This window comes from Mus musculus, chromosome 7 (assembly GCF_000001635.26).
Source record: "Mus musculus strain C57BL/6J chromosome 7, GRCm38.p6 C57BL/6J".
Lineage (NCBI taxonomy): Eukaryota > Metazoa > Chordata > Mammalia > Rodentia > Muridae > Mus > Mus musculus.
Window position 1 is genome coordinate 105,423,815 of NC_000073.6, and position 18,710 is coordinate 105,442,524.

Sequence of the window (18,710 nt, forward strand, 5' to 3'; positions counted from 1 at the left end):
ATTCTGGGCTGATTCCTCTGTGCTGATCAGTCATTGGATGCATAACACCCTGGGAAGAGTTCATGGTTCTGAAGGAGTTGTTACTCTGCTCTAGCAACTGCTGAACAGGACTGATAGTTGGGAGCCGTCTGCTAGGCAATAAATCCTTCATTTTTAAGGAGTCTGGGGTTTGTGTCACAACATCTATTACGGTGGTGGAAGAGCATAGAAGAGTTAGGATGATTCTTAGGTTTCCTTTTTATGTTTATGTTATGTGTTTATGTGTTATGAGTGTTTTGTCTACACAGATGCATGTGTGCCACATGAGTGCCTGGTACCCAGAGAGGCCAGAAGAGAGAAATGGATCTGTTCAAACTGGAGTTGAGAATCACTTTGTCAATGCTAGGGAACCAAGTCCAGATCCTCTGCAAAAGAAGCAAGAGTTCTTAGTAGCTGAAGCATCTATACAGCCCTGATTTCCTAATTGTTCAATGTGCACATCCTAATGATTTTTTGTAGGACTGTGTATTGCAAACTCTGGCTTATTTGGTAAAATCCCCTCTAAGTGGGAGTTCTTCATGGACAGACTCATTGCATGAAAGGGTGGCACAAAAGTCCCATAATTAATACCTGGATACATAGTTTTCTGGATAAGTGAGTGTAAGCTACATCCATGTCCCTCTCTCTCCCCCCTACATTCCCTTTGTCCCCGTGTTTCTCAGTGCTACCGTCATCCAATGTGGGAAAAGCTCATCGGATTATCAGAGATGCCACCTGTGCTGGAGCTGAGCAAACACCAGGTTCCTCTGATCCCGGGCTCTCAGACAAGCAGAGGTGACAGTGGAGGGAGGGGGTGATGACATCCCAGGCTTAGCCCCTCCTCCAGCTCTGCAGTCCTTATGAACTCAATGCTGACTGATCAGGTCCTTTCCAAAACAGTCAGGATACTGAATCCGAATTCCCCATGTATCTAGACTACCCCACCCCCACTCTAATTCTCTCTTCCTCTGTCTCCACCCCCCCCCCCCAACCTCTGACAGCCACTTTGGGATCCCAAAAGATATTTCACATCACACTAGAATTTCTTTGGAATGGATGACACTGGTCGAAACAAGGCCACAAAGTAGAGGAGGCCAGTCCTGCCTCAGGAAGCGGAATCCACTTCATTGGCGCCTTCAGTTTTGTCCAACCCCTACCCCGCCCCCGCCACACTCCAGTGACCCAGTCCTTTTCTGATCCCCTCTCATGGGAACCCAGCACCCTACTCCCTTGCTGTATCCGTGCTGAGGGCAAATGGAGCATCATCGTTTCAGGTGGGGGTGGACGCTGCCTAGAGACTAGGTAGATGACCAAGCTGCCTGCTCCCTATCTTTCACCCTAGTCAGGGCCAGAACTAGAACCCTTACCACACCTCAACTCAGTTCATTTAGTGCATTTCTCACCTCAATTCCCCGCCGCCCCCAGTGCCCTAGTCCACTCTAGCCCTTTTCCTTGTACAGTCTCCATTGTGAGCAACTGCGGCCCTCCAGGACCCTCCGAGTCTTTGAAGAAAAGGCCTGGGTTTGGGGTTTCAGATAGGAGGTGGGATGTACAAAGGCAGAAGCTAGCCTTCACGAAAGAGCTAAGGTAGCTGATACTGTGGTTATCACTGCGGCCACTGCGGCAGAACTCGGTAACTGCGGCTCCAGACAAACTAAGGCACCTGCTCTGTAGCGGGGACCCTGGGACTCAAACCGGATCACCACCGCCATCACCACGTCTTCTAAACCACCAAAGAAAGATGCTGGACCGCACAGCAGCTACCCCATCACACCATCCCCTCCAGCAGGCGCACGTGTAAACACACACACACACACACACACGAATTTCCAGAACTGGGGACATTGGTATGAGAGGTGGGCAGAAAAGACATTTCTAAGAGAAGGAGAACCTAGCGCGGGGGCGAGCCTGCCTGGAGTGCAGTCACCCAGGAGCGCGCGCACGGAACTCTGGAGCCAAGGAGGCGCGCCAAGAGTCACCTGGTGGGACAAAAGCCGCCCAGAGCTTGGGACCGGCTGGGTCTAAGGGAAGGCTGGTGGCAGAGTGGAGGAGTAGGGGCCAGGGCAGGGGGCGGAAACTAGGAGGGGCTGGCGATGTGGTGGGCGGGAGCCTGAGCGAGCAGCGCCGCGGGAGCAGGTGGAACCGGTGCTGGAGCTAGCTTAGTTGGAGCTGAGTGGGACTTCACAGGAGCCATGGATCTGCTCAAGCTGAACCGCAGCTTGCAGGGACCAGGACCCGGGTCAGGGTCTTCTTTGTGCCGCCCGGGTGTCTCCCTCCTCAACAGCAGTAGCGCCGGCAACCTCAGCTGCGAGACCCCTCGTATCCGCGGAACCGGGACCAGAGGTGGGTGCCTCCCTAAGCCCTTCTCACTGCACCACACAGCACTATTCGAGAACCCCTTTGACCTCTACACTGTCAGCTGCCCATAGCTTACCCTGATAGGACTTCCTCAGCTCCCACCTAGGTCCCTCCCCTCCACACACTGGCTCCCAAGCTCTCCTGACTCCAACACCTTCACACCATGCTTCAGAGCCCTGGCCTCATACTTGCCCTGCCATTAGCTACCTAGATCATTCTCAAGTTAAGCATCACACAGCTGGGAAGCAAGGACCTCTTCTTGTCAGAGGGTCTAGCTTTCTTTTCCAGTTTACAGAGCCAGTACTGAGGGAGAGGCAGGAACCAGGGAAAGAAAGGCAAAAGAAGGAGGCTGGGCCGGTGAGGGTAGAAGCTCTCTGGACTGCATGAATAAGAGTTGTAATCATCCCCCTCTACCCCAACCTTCCGAATGAAATATTCTCAGATCTGAATTTAGCAGGCACTGGGGGAAGTTACCTTTCTTGTTTCATTTGTCCCCAAACTCCTCTGCTCCCAGGGTCCTTCATCCACCTATGTGCTTTCTCTGTCTCTCTGAAGGTCCCCAAGTCCCTTCCAAAGCTCCCCAAATATCCCTTTTCTCACTTGCCTAGAACTAACTTCCCCTGGCAACAGTCACCCCATTCCTTTGTGTCACCTTCCCTTCGTACTGCTTTCCCTCATCCCAGCTTCAAAATGACTCATTCCTTCCATCAGTAGCATCTTCATTGCTTCAATGAACATCTTTAAATGTATGCCCCCCCCATCCCTATATTTGCTTGCAATGTTTAATGAACGTTTGTTAGGCTTAGCACTGGGGACACGGAATGAACTAGACACAGACTGCAGTCTCAGCAGTCTGCAGCCAAGTACACAGGGACAGAGACCACGGGTAACAATCACTGCCTGGAAATCCCACAAGAGGGTCTGATTGGGATGTGGACATCCAAAGTAATTGGGGGTCTGGTAACTTCACTGGGGGTGGGAGGTGGAACCTAGGAGCTTGGGTTCAGTAAATGGAAAGGGAAGGAGTTGGATTCTATGTTCAAGATGTAAACATTGAAATAAATTATAAATCTACATATTTACTCAGCTTATGAAACAATTCATGCTTTCTCAGTTTGGCTTTTACCCACTGTCACTTAGACTCTTTCATTCAGAAAATGTTTATTGAACCAGAAACTGTGCTAGGCAACAAGGGTCGAGTTTAACAAAACTGACACAGCCCTGCTCCGAGTTTCTAGGGGAAACAGACAAGTAAGCCAGGAGTGGCAGCAGGAAGAGAAGAAAGACAGTGTATATACAAGAGGGGCATCTCCAGCCTGCTCTGCCCTTGGGGATGAAGGCAGGTTTCCTGAGATAGGGATACGATCAAGTAGGGAAATAAGACAAAGAGCTAAGTGACTGAGCAGAAGAGGCATAAAATGTCTTAGGCGAAGACAGCCTATCTAAAAAACTTCAAGTTTAAGGCCATAGCATGTTTGTTCAGTACAACACAGTTTTTGAATGACTGGAACATGTACCATTGAAGGTAGCTAATAATACTTAGGCTAGACCAGCCTAGAGTATATTTGGAGAGCTTTATAGCCCTTGCTATAGTGTGTAGATTTTATCCTGAGGCATTGGGATCCACGGAATAGTGTATGCTGTCAGAGTTAATTGCATGGTGTTGAGATTGAGATGGAATGCAGAAGGATACTTTAGAAAACTATTGCATTACATAGATCTGGCTGGAAGATGATGCTAGCTCAGAAGGAGGGGCTGGCAGTACAGATGCAGAGAAGATGGATCCACGAGCCACTTCTGGAAATGTCGTCAAAAAAATAAAACCCTGAACATTGGTTAGAAGCAGAGAGGGTGGATGAGGTCAAGGGATGAAATCCAGTTTCTGGTTTAGGAAACTGAAAGGATGTGGATGGCCTATCACAGAAAGACAACCAAGAAGAGGCTGGATATGCACGTCATATGACAGCACTTGCCTGCAACTACAAGCATTCAGCACCTAGTAACAAAGGAGCAGAAGCAGTTTGGGAAGAAGGGATTATTATAAACTCAATTTGGAACCCATAGTGTTCAAAAAATGATGGTTACTCACCAAAGCTGTTGAATCCTGGGATCTGGAACTTACCTTGGAGATCTGAGCTGGAAATAGAGACTTGAAAAGTCTTCACTAGAGGGAGGGGTATACTGGAAACCATAGGAATAGGCAAAATATATTTTTAAAATATTGTGTAAAATGAGAGCAAGGAAGCTGAGACAGGACCCAAGAGAAGACTGGCATTTAAAAGCAAGGCAGAGGAGGGAAGGTCTGCAAGGAGATGCAAATGAAACACAAACAGTAGCTGTGTCTTTGCAGAAACTGAGAGAAGAGTCTCAGCTGAGGTCCCTGAGGTCGAGTGAGGGGTACCAATTACTGCTATGATGCATCAGAGATGAACAAAACAGCCACACAGCAGTGTTGGTTATATATCATAACTAGTTCTGAGGAAGTGATGTGGACACCAAGACATGGCTCAGAAGGAGAAGGACTGGGCCACAGAGGAGGGGTTGCAAGAAGTGAACATGAATAGTTAGGCAAAATGTCCAAGAAGTGGGGGTGTGAGGGAGAAAGAAAAATAGGACAGTGGTAGAGATGCTATGCGGTTGAGGAAAGGTAGGGAGGCAGCAGACATTTCTTTTTGCTTCTTTTCTTTTTGCTTTTCCTTTCTTTTTCTTTTTCTTTTTCTTTTTTAAACCAGGATCTCAATTTTTTTTTCTATATTCGCCCCTAGAGCAGCAAGGACTACAGATTTGCTACACCATGGGTGTTTAAAAGCAGAAAACAATCAAGAGAGATGTTAATGGTTCTGACACAAAGGAGGGCAGACAGTAGAGCAAAGGTCCTTGAAGAACAAGATGTTCAGAGCCCATTCAAGGACGGTCCTCATTTGTCTGGATGTTGTTGCATGCGTACATCAGGTCATTGCCCACGTGCTCACAAATCTTGTGCAAAGGCTGTTGGCCAGTCTCGCTGGAATAGGACCCCCAGAGATGCACTTGTCACCTGGGCTCACTACAACAAAAGTGGGAAATTTGTATGCTGCACACTTTATTTTTAGATGAACCCGTGACTTTACCATCAGCTCAGATGCTATCCAAGGTAAAATGGCCAACACCAACACTCAACATCAGTATCATCCACAGTCACTTAGAAGTTATGTGTATGTGACATGCTACCCTTATTTTATTATTACCCACAAAATACCACATCTTTCCCATGACTGCTTAAGTAAACCTTCTCCAGATCTTACCCAGAAAATCATGCATGGAGTATCATTCTTAAGCACTCAGATATTTTCAGCAAAGACTATATGTTCACTTGAGTTCTCAGCTATTTCACACAATCAAGATTAACATCTTAACTGAGCTAAATGTGTTAACATCTGACATTTATACTCACTTAAATAGTGCCCACACATCATTGGTATTACTACCACCTCCTCTGTCAAATCAGAACTACCATCACTTGATTATTCTCCTGTTCACATACAGAGCTCTGCATATAAGCCATGCTTCCTGAAGATGTCACCTGCAGAGATGTTATTTATTCTTGGCTATTGTCTTTGCTTATTCTGATGTCATCACAGTTACTCGGGTGTTCTTTAAACTTAAATGTGGCATGAATTCAACCTGATATTACCTTCAGACATGTAGATGACACCTCTCTCCAGTCATCTCACAGAGAAATGAGGGTTACCTTCACCTACCTCTAAGACACTAACACATCACTCAGTGTTCTGCTGTTACCAACGCACCCATGCATATGACCTCTGCATCCTTGCTTAGGGCCACTAACACTTGGGTGTTTCCCACACAACACACTGAGCTACTGTCTTCAGTTGAACACTATTCACGCTCACAAGTACTGTACTGATGTCTCTGTCCATGAGTAACCAGAACCAGCACAGCAGGTGAAGGCACTGGCTGCTTCAGTTCTGTGAAGTCTTTCTTAGAAAAGCCTGTTTGTTTTGGTTTTGGTTTTGGTTTTAGATAGGCTATCATGTACCCTCTCCTGGTCTTGAACATCTGATCTTTCTGCCTTCAATCCTTGGGATTACAAGCATGTTCCTCCATACCTGGTTTAGAGGATGCTGGGGATCAAACCCCTGGCTTTGGACAAGCTAGGTAAACTCTCTACCAACTGAGCCACATCATCAACTCAAGTTTCAGATGTCGTCTTGATTTTTGTACTCACATTTCTCTGCCATCATCTGGATGATCTCACACACACATTCTCTCTCTCTCTCTCTCTCTCTCTCTCTCTCTCTCTCTCTCTCTCTCTCACACACACACACACACACACACACACACACACATTTGCACACTAACACACATTCACATGCTCACACACTAGCAAACACATGCCCACAATCTTACACACTCTCTCACAATGCCCACATGCACACTCAGGCACACACTCACACAGTCTACACATTCGCACACATTTGCTATACAGTTAGTTAGTAGCTTGTCACACTTACGGCAACTTTATCCTCTTGTTTTCAGAAAACTCCAAGTACATTAAGAACTTCCTAAGTGGGGAAGTGTAGCTTCATGTTTTGGAGCCACCGAGGACCAAGCTGAAAGGCACACATATGGGTGTATCTGTTGGATGAATGAGACACAGGTTTTTAAGTGCTTGTATAGTTCAAAGTGCTACACCAGCCTGAAGTGCGGTGACTGCACTAAGAATTAGGTGAAGAGAGATCCAGAGGATGTGAGAAAGATGGCAGAAATGAAGAAGTTAAGGTGGGTAAAGACAGAAGAAGTAGACTTGGAAAACAGGTTCAAAAAAGGCCACCTGCTCCTTTTTCTTGGGTTCAAGGGTCTCTCTAACAAAGGTCTCCCTTCCAGAGTTTCTTTGTTATCCATGTGTGTGCATGCACACACACACACACACACACACACACACACACACATCTCACACACCTCAAATTTGTCACACATAAGCCTGTGAAAAGAACATAACTTGAATCAGGTGTGGTGGCACATACCTTTAATCTCAGCACTTGGGAGGTAGAGGCAGTAGGATCTCTGTGAGTTCAAGGCCACCCTGGTCTATATAGAGAGCTTCTGGACAGCCAGGGCTATATAAAGAGACCCTGTCAAGGAAGAAGAAGAAGAAGGAGGAGGAGGAGGAGGAGGAGGAGGAGGAGGAGGAGGAGGAGGAGGAGGAGGAGGAGGAGGAGGAGGAGGAGGAGAAAAAGAGAAGGAGGAGGAGGTGGTGAAGGAGAAGGAGAAAAGGAGGAGAAGAAGAAGAAAAAGAAGAAGAAGGAGGAGGAGGAGGAGGAGGAGGAGAAAAGATTGAAAATAGACATTGGACAGCACCAACATCAGCCTGTCATATGATACTGGTACATCAAGGCCCTTTAACATGTGTCTCCCAATATACACAGGCATAAAGAGAAGCACAGTAAAGTGAGATGCCATGATGAAATATAGAGGGGGGACAAAGAGGCATTTAGACTGAGATTTGATTGAGAGAAGAAAGAAATAGTAAGATGAATGGCTGGACCCTACAGCAACTGTCAGAGATGAAGCATTTTAGGTATTCAAAGATCTAAGCAAGTAATGCTTAGATCTACTGCTAAGTCATATTTGAGGAACTCTTTTTTAAAGATTTATAGTAGTGGTGGTAGCGGTGGAGGCAGGGGCAGAGGTGGTGTGTGTGTGTGTGTGTGTGTGTGTGTGTGTGTGTGTGTGTGTGTGCAAAATAGGGAGTCAAAATAGGGTTTCTAAGATCTGGAACTACAGACAGTTGTGAGCCAACAAACATAGAAGTGCTCTTTATATCTTGAAGCCTGCTCTCTGGTCCCATGTTAAGAGATTTCTAATAAACAGAACTTTATTTGAATCCTACAACAGCTTCTAAGCAAGCTAGTTATCATTACAAAGCAATAATACAGTTTGGAAGCTAAGCCAAGTGTCAGCCAAGAGAAGAGAGCAAGCTAGCAGCTAAAGAGGCTGTGCCTCTGGACACTTACTGCCCCACAGTGTAGGAGGCTCTCTCCCATCCCTTCTCTCGTCAAGCTCCAATCTCCCTGACACTGAGGCCATGGATGGGTGACTCAGCCTGCTTTAGTTCCATCCAGTTCTGTTCAGGTTTGCATGCTTATGATACAGGTCCAGAGCTGAGTCTTTCTCCCAATAGACAGTGACACAAATGAATGGGTCATCCTCCCAACCCTCCTGACTCACCCAGCAACACCAGCCTCTCCTGGGGCTCCCACAGCTTCTTGTACATCTCTCACCCTCACTTCTTATCACACTCTGTGGCAATTATCTGTTTAAATATCTCAGATTTCCTCTCTACTTACAGTTCTCAAATGGCAGGGAATTAGTCAGTCACCTCTTTGTCCTCAGTGCCTGACAGAGAGGAGTCTTCTGCAAATGTTTACTGAGTGAGAATAGCAATGCACAACTCAGAGAGGAATGAAAGGTTCCAATAAGTAAGTGTGTGAGGACTATAAAGCCTGCACAGGTCAAGGGAGTAGGAGTGAGTTCCAAATAAGGTGTCCAGGATAGCATTTCCAAAGCAGTGACAATCAGTGTGATTCACAGAGGTGAGGGATTTATAGACATTTATCAAATTTAGGTAGTAAGTTTGTGATGGGGGTGGAAGCAGGGGCTTTATGAACGAGTGTTCATTCCCAGGTTGAGAACCCAGCTTACGAAGGGAGTCATGAGTGTTCATGATGCATTAAAGAAACTGAGTCATCAAGTGGGTTGAGTAGGTGTGGCACTGAGAGGAGGTGACAGTCCTAAGGAGGGGTTGTAGATAGTACAGAGTGGTGGGTGGCTTTTCTCTCTTGTTTAGCTGGGGAAGGGCTGTTTGTTTTTAGTTTTAGAGAACATAGAGATGATCCAACACGGTCCTAAAGGGAGTGAGTAGTCAGGGGTACATGGAGGTTCAATGGAATGGTCAGAGAAGGAACCTTTCAATCCAGTAACTACAAATCAGTGGTCTTACTGGAGCACTGCCTGCTCCTCCAGAGGTCCTGAGTTCAATTCCCAGCAACCACATGGTGGATCACAACCATATGTAATGAGATCTGATGGATCTGATGCCCTCTTCTGGTGTGTCTGAAGACAGGTACTGTGTGTGTGTGTGTGTGTGTGTGTGTGTGTGTGTGTGTGTGTGTGTGTGTCTTTAAAAAAATAAAAAGGAAATATTGAACCAGTGAGTCCTTAGGTTAGCATTTACTGTCATCATTTTACTGCGTAGTCCAGGGATGTTAGAGAGCATTCGCAATGGGCCAGGAACTAGCTGGATATTACGGTTTGGGGGGTGAAGCAGGACTGGGGCTCTAAATGGACGGGGTTCAGACCCTCCTACAACTATCTCTCTTTTCTACCCAGAATTGGAGTTGACCATTCGAATCACCCTTTATGCGGTGATCTTTCTGATGAGTGTTGGCGGAAACGTGCTCATCATTGTGGTCCTGGGACTGAGCCGACGCCTAAGAACGGTCACCAACGCCTTCCTACTCTCCCTGGCAGTCAGCGACCTCCTGCTGGCTGTCGCTTGCATGCCCTTCACACTCCTGCCCAACCTCATGGGCACATTCATCTTCGGCACAGTCATCTGCAAGGCCGTTTCCTACCTCATGGGTAGGTGAGACAAACACTATCTCCCCCTTTGCCCCCTTCCTTCTTAAAGTCCTTGACAAATACATGGGGTTTTTTTTCCTGATAGGGGTGGAGGAAATCATCTTGGTGAGCTTGCAGAGGGCGCGTTTCCAAGATGACCCTTTCCTTTACCCTTCTTTAGGGGTATCAGTGAGTGTGTCCACTCTAAATCTCGCGGCCATCGCCCTGGAGCGATACAGCGCCATCTGCCGACCACTGCAAGCACGAGTGTGGCAGACACGCTCCCACGCAGCTCGGGTGATCTTAGCCACGTGGCTGCTGTCTGGATTGCTTATGGTCCCCTACCCCGTGTACACCGTGGTGCAGCCAGTGGGGCCTCGAATACTGCAGTGCATGCATCTCTGGCCCAGTGAACGTGTCCAACAAATGTGGTGAGGAAGTCCCATTTCCTTCTCCCTCAGATGCTTATACTCCTTCCCTAAAGCAACGCTTCTAGGCTGCTGGCTAGGTGGCAGAGGCAGGGGTAGGATTTGGTTTTGCCACTGGGGAGGGCAAGAGACCTGCGAAGGACCCTAAATTGGAACTCCAAATGTGGGGGTGCAGAATGAGGCTTGGTGAGAAAATTCTAGAAAGTCCAGTTTTTGCCTCTTCATCTACCTGTGCCTGGCCACAGAGAGACAACGATTGGTCTGTGTTGTGTTCCCAGGTCCGTGCTTCTGCTAATACTGCTGTTCTTCATCCCGGGCGTGGTTATGGCGGTGGCCTATGGACTCATCTCCCGCGAACTCTACCTAGGGCTCCGCTTTGATGGTGATAATGACAGCGAGACCCAAAGCCGGGTCCGAAACCAAGGGGGTCTGCCGGGTGGGGCAGCAGCACCAGGTGGGTGAAAAACACGAGGGGCGGGGCTTTGGTGATGGGCATGAACTCCTTACTTGGGTGGATGTGAAAGAATTGTAGAAAGGTGGGAGGCCGCGGTGAAAGCTGTGGGGAAGGAGCATCGAACAGAGGTTAGGCTGCAGTTTGAGAGCAATCTGCCTTCTGCTTTGATTGCACCCTCTGTGCTCCATGCTCAGGGCCTGTCCACCAGAACGGGGGTTGCCGGCATGTGACCAGCCTGACTGGGGAAGACAGTGATGGCTGCTACGTGCAACTTCCGCGTTCCCGACTGGAGATGACAACGCTGACCACGCCCACTACTGGGCCAGGCCCTGGCCCTCGGCCCAACCAGGCCAAGCTGCTGGCTAAGAAGCGGGTGGTGCGAATGCTGCTGGTGATTGTTTTGCTTTTTTTCGTGTGTTGGCTGCCAGTGTACAGCGCCAACACGTGGCGTGCCTTCGATGGCCCAGGCGCGCGCCGAGCACTCGCAGGGGCCCCTATCTCTTTCATCCACTTGCTGAGCTACACCTCTGCTTGTGCCAACCCCCTGGTCTACTGTTTCATGCACCGCCGATTCCGCCAGGCCTGCCTGGACACATGTGCCCGCTGTTGCCCACGCCCTCCACGAGCTCGCCCACGGCCTCTTCCGGATGAGGATCCTCCTACCCCCTCCATCGCTTCTCTGTCCAGGCTAAGCTATACCACCATCAGCACGCTGGGACCTGGCTGAGGGATTGGGAGAGTGGAGAGTGAGATGAGATACATAACTACTATAAAATGACCCATCCAAACACATAACAAAATCCGGGATTAATTCAGGTGGTACCCAACATCATGGACAGACCCCTACACACAGAAAGCAGTATCTTTGCTGCCCCACCTGAAACAGACAGGAGTCTTACATAGGAAAAGAGGCTCACTTCTGATATGGGACTGAGTCCTTCCCTAGACATCTGGCACTGACCCCATTACATAGACAGACATACGGTCCATAGCAGTAAACTTTCCCTATACAAGGGGAACTCTGACAAGGGCTGATTGGCTTCTCACATGAGTACACTAATGGCACTATTCTATAGTGCCCATAGCCTAGTGCGGTAGTGACTTAGGACATTGCAGCTGTCCCCAGTTTGACCTCATCATTGCCTTCCTTATCCAGCACTGAAATTATCAACAGGCCTAAAATCACATGCCTTTCGGAGCCGCAGATCTCTTAGCACTGAAAAAGTCCCGTCATCCCTTTCCATTAGGGACTGTGGAAAATCCTCTTCCCTCCTGCCTCTCCCCCCTCACCAGACCACATCATAAAAGTATAAGTGACTTAGCGTCCTCCTGGACTTCCTGGGCTTTGGTGGGCAGGTGAGCAGGTGTGGTTTATGGGAAACATCTTTATCTGTTTGCTCCCATGACTATTCAACCCCATGTCCGACCTTGTGCAAAAAGAGATGAGCGTATCCTCCCTTGATTGTCATCTGGGACCTAACCCTACTCCGGTGATGTAGTAGCTGGGACACACTGTGGCAGGTGGGATATCCATGACACTTCATGACTCCTGAGTACACCCTCTCATTTGGTGCCATCGTTAAAGTACTATACTAATGGCTTCCTGTTAATTTTTTGATGAAAAGATAAAAAGATGAAAGACTACCTAAGGCTCAGATTATTCGACGTGTGTTTGAAACACCAAGAATCAGACTGTGACAGTTAGTTAAAGAGTGAAGTCTTTTTTACTACATGCTTGATCTCCTTTAGTGTCAGAAACTGGCCAAGATACAGTTGAATAGAAGTGCCTTCACTAGATGTAGCAACAGCAGGGCGGTGGTGGCTCACGCCTTTAATCCCAGCACTTGGGAGGCAGAGGCAGGCAGATTTCTAAATTCGAGGCCAGCCTGGTCTACAAAGTGAGTTCCAGGACAGCCAGCGATGTACAGAAAGACCCTGTCTCAAAAACAAACAAACAAACAAACAAAAACAAAGAAAAACTAGATGTAGCAACAAAGATACCTACGGGTGATGGGCTGGAGTGTAGGACTGGAGATCAGTGTGAGTCTCAGAGCCCAACTCCCTTTTTGACCAGAAAACTCATCTAGCTCCAGAGAAAGACAGAGACCAGCAACCTCAGCTCTTCACAGAGGGGGAGGGGAGAGGAGGAGGAGAAGAAAGAGGAAGAAGAGGAGAAGAGGGAGAAGAGGGTAGACAAAGATAATCAAAGGCAAAATATTGTGAGTAGAGCGATCCTTGACGCTTTATCTAGCAACAGATGGGGGAAACAGACTGTGTTAGCCAGGCTTACTATTGCTGTGCTGAGACATGATGACCGAATGCAAGTTGGGGAGAAAAGGGTTTATTCAGCTTATGTTTCCACATCATCGTCCATTATTGGAGGAAGTCAGACAGGAACACAAACAGGGCAGGAAGCTGGAGGCAGGAGCTGATGCAGAGGCCACGGAGAATGCTGATTTCTGGCTTGCTTCCCTTAGCTTGCTCACACTGCTGCTTTGTAGACCCCAGGACCACCAGCCCAAGGATGACACTACTAACAATGGGGTGTGTGCCCTCTGCATCTCCTACTAATGACTAATTAAGAAAATGCTCTGTAGGCTTGTATACAGCCAGATCTTATGGAGGCATTTTCTTAATTGAGGCTTCCCCACTCTAAGATGACTTTAGCTTGTGTCAAGTTGACATAAAACTCTCCAGCACACAGACCTAAACCTCCTACACACACACACACGTCTTATAATAATTTAGGGAAAAGTAGAAATAATTCCAGTGGGTCAGTGATGGCTCAGTAGTTAAAAGTACTTCCTGAGCTCAGCCTCTAGGTCTCTTGATGGAAGGAGAGAATTGAGTTCTAAAAATTGACCTCTGACCTTCAGATGTGCACTATGGCTTGTGTATTTGCACTCACATTTACCATATACACATAATAATGAGTAATCATTTTAAAATAAGAAATAACAGCCAACTGTTCTTCACCTTGGGGTTGGTACCTCATGAGCCCTGCCCCTCTGTATGCTGAATGTTGAGAAAGGGGAGTCCAGGAGGTTCCGGTGTTAAATATGATCCAAACATACTGCATTCATTTTAAAAAAAATGTAAAGTACCATATTGATGTAAACCTTGAGATGGGGACAGGTAGACTTGAGTTTTATGAGACATAAGATATACAACATGTTGAGCCCTTTACTAAAGAAAAAGAAGACAAAGTTCGTGGATATAAAATTTCTAGGGCCTGACCCAGCACTTTGGGGAGCTCTGAAATGTAAGCTTCATCTGCCTTGCCTAACATCCACCCACTAACCAAGCACCCTAGAGAAAGGCTGGATGGAGGGAAATGCAGTGAAAAGGGACAGTGGGTCCCTTGTTTACCATTATAGGGTCATTCCCATCCATCCTTCCTTCTGGTTCTGGGCTGTGAAAGGCTGGGGGAAGGAAGAGAACGAAGGAGAAGGCGTTCCAAGCTGTCAACTTAAGACCGTGCTGTTTAAAAATAGAATCCCAGCTGGCCTGAGGAGCTGAAGGGAGATATTAGGCCTTTCGCTCATGCCAGCTTTTCCATGGGAGCAGGAATAGGCTACTCTTCTAAAGGGGTGATAGGAGCTACTTCTCTATTAGGGAGGCATTGACTCCTGAGGAGGGAGACACAGAGAGACAGAGAGAGCAGAGCTGAATGGAATGAGGGAAGACTGAGTCCAGCCTCTTTGAACTTCCAGTGTGAGCCTAAGTGCTGTAGCCCAGGCTTAACCTTGAACCAAGTACAGGGCATAGCCTGAGAAATACTGCTGCACATGCTGAAACCCTTTCACTCACAGAACACTCACGCCTCCATCATCCCACTCAGTGCGCTGTCCTATTGCCAGATGTGGAGTCCCGAGCATCTCCCATCTGTTTTGTGTTTGTTGCAACTCAGCAAATTATGTCTGGTGCAGACTAGATGTCACTGTCACTGTCACTGTGAGCCCCTGCTTGGTCACTTTAGAAGGCTCATCTGCTTGTTCAGTGCTTCACTGCAGTCTCTCCTGATGGTTGTTTGTGTTCCTGCCTCATTTCTTTCTTGGGCTGGAAACTGGATGATATAACAGGAAGATGGCAGAGCCTGGTGACAGGGGAGGTGCTGGTGAAATCTGATACTTCATACTGCCCTTGTGACAGGCATTTGTACAGATTCCTTGATTTACTTCCCAAGACCCTTCAGAGCAGTTCTCTTCTCCAACAGTGAGGAAAGTGGAGCTGGGGAAGCTTAGGGTAGTTACATAAGTCCCCACATCCAGAAGAGAGCCCAGATCTGAGCTCAGGTACCTGGCTCCAAAGCTGTCCCTCTCTGTCACAGTTGGACTCTTCAAACCCTGTAGTGCTAGCCACTCTGTGTTGTATGAAGCTAGGTGTGGTGGTGCACACCTTTAATCTCAACACCAGAGGCAGAGACAAGTTGATCTCTCTGAGTTCAAGGCCAACACGATCTACAAAGTAAGTTATAGGATACTCAGGGCTACATAGTAAGATCCTATCCAGAAAAAAAGTGGGGGAGGGTATATGTGGTTTTATTCAAATTACCTCAGTTAGTTTCAGTCCCAACTGTCTAGTAGGAATGATTACAGTAGATCCATAATATCATTTCAGAATGAAGTAGAATAGAGAGCATAAAATGAATTACCATTGTACCAGCATACAACATAAGAAGGGTGCAACCTGAAGTTACTTTGTGACCTGGAGGAAGAAAAGTACCAGGAAACAGGCCCTCTGCAGACGGGCAGTCTATCTCTCATTTGGATCTATAGTGACCTCCCAAATGCCCACGGGTTAACTAAAGTCATAGTGCCAGCTTCATGTATTGGGAAGTGGTGGAAGGTGCATATGAAGAGGTGGGTACAGACAAAGTGTACGTGTGTATGTGCACGTGTGTGTTCACATGTTGGTGGGTCCACATGTGCCTGTGTGTGCCTGTGTGCATGTGTGTACATGTGTGTATACACATGTGTACATGTGTGTACATGTGCGTATGCATGTGTGTATGCATGTGTGTGTACATGTGTATGCATACATACATGCACACATGTTCATGTGGTGGTGGGTCCACATGTGTATGTGTGTGTACATTTGCATACATGTGTGCCTGTGCACATGCATGTGCCTGCATATGTGTGTGCTAGAGTAGAGATAGGTCTTTCCTCAGGAGCCACCCACCTTGTTTTTCTGAGACAGGGTTCCCCACTGACTTGAAACAGTAGGCTAGCCAGAGAACCATAGGATCCGTCTGTCTTTACAACCATCTATTTGTACTTCTGCACCTCGCTTTTAAAATGTGGGTTCTGGGGCTCTAACCCAGATCCTCATGTTTATACAGCACGTACTTTATCAACTGAGCTGTCTCCCCAGCCAGCCTGGAACCTGCTATATGGAAATCTGCCTCTGCCTTTCAAATGCTAGCATTAAGGGTGGTCCCACCTCAACCTAAACCTAAAGAAATGGGGCTTAGTAGGAAGCTGTCAGGCCTTTGGAGGCATGCCCACAAAGAGGATACTGGAATGCCAGCCCCTATTTTTCTTTTTGCTTCTTTGCCATCATGAAGTAAATAGCTTTGCTGTATCACAGGCTCCCCGGTATGATGTCTACCCCTCCAGAGCCTAAGGACAAAGGGATGGGGACTGTTTAGTTGTTCTACAGTTTAGTTAGTAAGCCAAACCCTCAAAACTGTGAGCCAAGCAAACTTTCCCTCTTTTGTTTTTTATTTGTTTGTTTGGTTTTCAGTTTTTCAAGACAGGGTTTCTCTGTGTAGCCTCCCTTGGCTGTCCTGGAACTCTGTAGACCAGCCTGGTCTCAAATTCAGATATTCTCCTACCTCTGTGTCCTGAGTGCTAGGATTAAAAGTGTGTGCCACCACCATCTGGCTAACTTTTCCTCTTTATAGGGCAGTTGTTTCAGGTAACTTGTTACGGTATCAGGAAACTGACTTACATAGATAACCATCCACAGCTAAAACTTGAAAAGGACAGAACTTCAAGTTTAAGAGGAGAGTCAGAACCTGCTGTAAAATGATATTAGAAGTAAAGTCAGTAATTGAACTCAGCTTTGCCTAACTCCAAAGTCCATCTTCTTTTTATCATGAATCCTGACTCTGATTTCCAGGGGTGGGGGACCATTCAGGGATGGAGGAAATTATTGACAGCAACTTGGAACCACCCAAAGCTCTTTCTAGGGCTCAAAACAGAGAACAGATATTTGTAGCTCTGTGGGCTTGTACCCATCATCAACTCCTGTCCTATCTCTCTATCCCCATAGGAAAGCCCCTTGGAAACCATCACCCATGACACAAAAGCACTGGGCAGTATCCTGGAAATATCAGCATTCAGCATCTCCCAAGAAGGCAGGTTTCATATCTGTGTCTCGAAAACTCCTGGTGATGAGCTAGGGGGCTGTAACCATGAATGTGCAGACATCTGCAGTCAGAGTCAGATCTGACTAGTGGGGAGAGAAAGATGAGTTATGGGCTCTTCCTTTGAGGTATCTGTGGGGAATAGAAAAGGAGACATGGTGAAGACGGCAGGACCTGTCTCAGCCTTGCTGTTGTGGTATAGTGGATGTGCCGCTCTCCAGTAAACTACAACCCTTATTGTTGGGTCAAACCATGATCCTTTGGCTGCTGCTTGCACTCTGAACCTCAGCTACCGCTTTCTCAAGCTTAGGGGGCAGTTGATCAGCCAGAACGGAGATTCATCTCTAGCAGCATACACAAAGATCATCACCCCCCTCCCTTTTGATAGGACTCAGGCTTTTGGCAATAGAATTTCCAACACTGCCACATAGCCACACCTTGGGGACAGGAAACAGTTAATGAATTAGAGCCACTGAAGTAGAACTTGTCTTAATCAAACAGTTTTGGACGTCAGAACCCTAAGGAGGCATAGAAGTAGTGATCGATAAGAACTGGAGGGCTCCCAAGAAATGTACATTTAGAGGATAAGGGTAGCTAGAGATAAGGTGTCCGGTTTCTCAGGGCAAAGCAAGCAGGCTTTGAGCAACGTGGAAGAGGTAGGAAGCCAAGACATTCTACATGGAATATAGGACCTGAAGTATATTTCAAGAAACAAGGTAACCTAGCTGAATGTGAACAAGGAAGTATTGCTCTAAAGGTCCTGCCCAGACAGAAACAGGAGGATCCCAATCTTGCCTAACCCAGAGATAGCCTCAGGATGCTTCTAGAGTTAGCAATATTGCTTTTTCCAGAAATAATAGGGTATTATTTCATGGCATTTGAAACCCAGCCCCTAAGCAGCCTTCATGTGGACCTATAATTCACCACCACCACCCCCCAAAAAAACCTACAGGAGCAGTACAGAGGAGGGTGAGGGGAAGCCTGACTTTCAGAGGCATTTTCAGTTACTGTAGCTAGGGGGGGGGGCTTCATGTGGGTCAGGGCGGAGGCAGCTGCATTTGTCAGCCTAGAGCAATGGCGTAACACAAACAAGAGCAACATACCAGATAAAGAGATCTGGCCAGATGAGGCCAGCTGTATCCACAGCATGGAGAACAAAGACCACAGCCCAGGGTGATAGAAGGCTCTGGTGCTTAGCCTACTCTACCACCGTTTACCAACTTTGGAAAGGCCAGTCCTAACAGGGTACTTACCCTTCTGAGCTTTGCTCTTCCTCAGCTGTCAGTCTATCTCACCTGAGGACACTTGACTGCTCGGTGTTGGTCAGGGTTACATGGAGCAGATAGCTCCCTTTAGAAAAGTGGGAGCTCCATACGAGTGTTAGAGACCCAAGCAGATAAACAACTATAGTAACATTTACCTATGTACCGCAAAGTAAATATGATACTGGATCATT

General features: G+C 47.3%; 1 protein-coding gene across 3 annotated transcripts; it reads left to right on the forward strand.

The window, feature by feature from the left end:
* The first annotated feature begins 1,861 nt into the window (after positions 1-1,861).
* On the forward strand, positions 1,862-12,525 carry Cckbr (cholecystokinin B receptor). 3 transcript variants are annotated; one of them, XM_006507280.4, is made up of 5 exons: positions 1,862-2,361; positions 9,769-10,020; positions 10,181-10,427; positions 10,706-10,881; positions 11,076-12,525. In XM_006507280.4, exons 1-5 carry the CDS (start codon positions 2,211-2,213, stop codon positions 11,606-11,608), a joined length of 1,359 nt encoding a protein of 452 aa, XP_006507343.1. In that variant the 5' UTR covers positions 1,862-2,210; the 3' UTR covers positions 11,609-12,525. The 3 variants fall into 3 exon arrangements, with proteins under 3 accessions (XP_006507343.1, NP_031653.1, XP_006507344.1); NM_007627.5 differs by having other exon boundaries at positions 1,917-2,361; positions 10,181-10,430; XM_006507281.3 differs by having other exon boundaries at positions 2,109-2,361; positions 9,769-10,024; positions 10,181-10,430.
* The last annotated feature ends 6,185 nt before the right edge of the window (positions 12,526-18,710 follow it).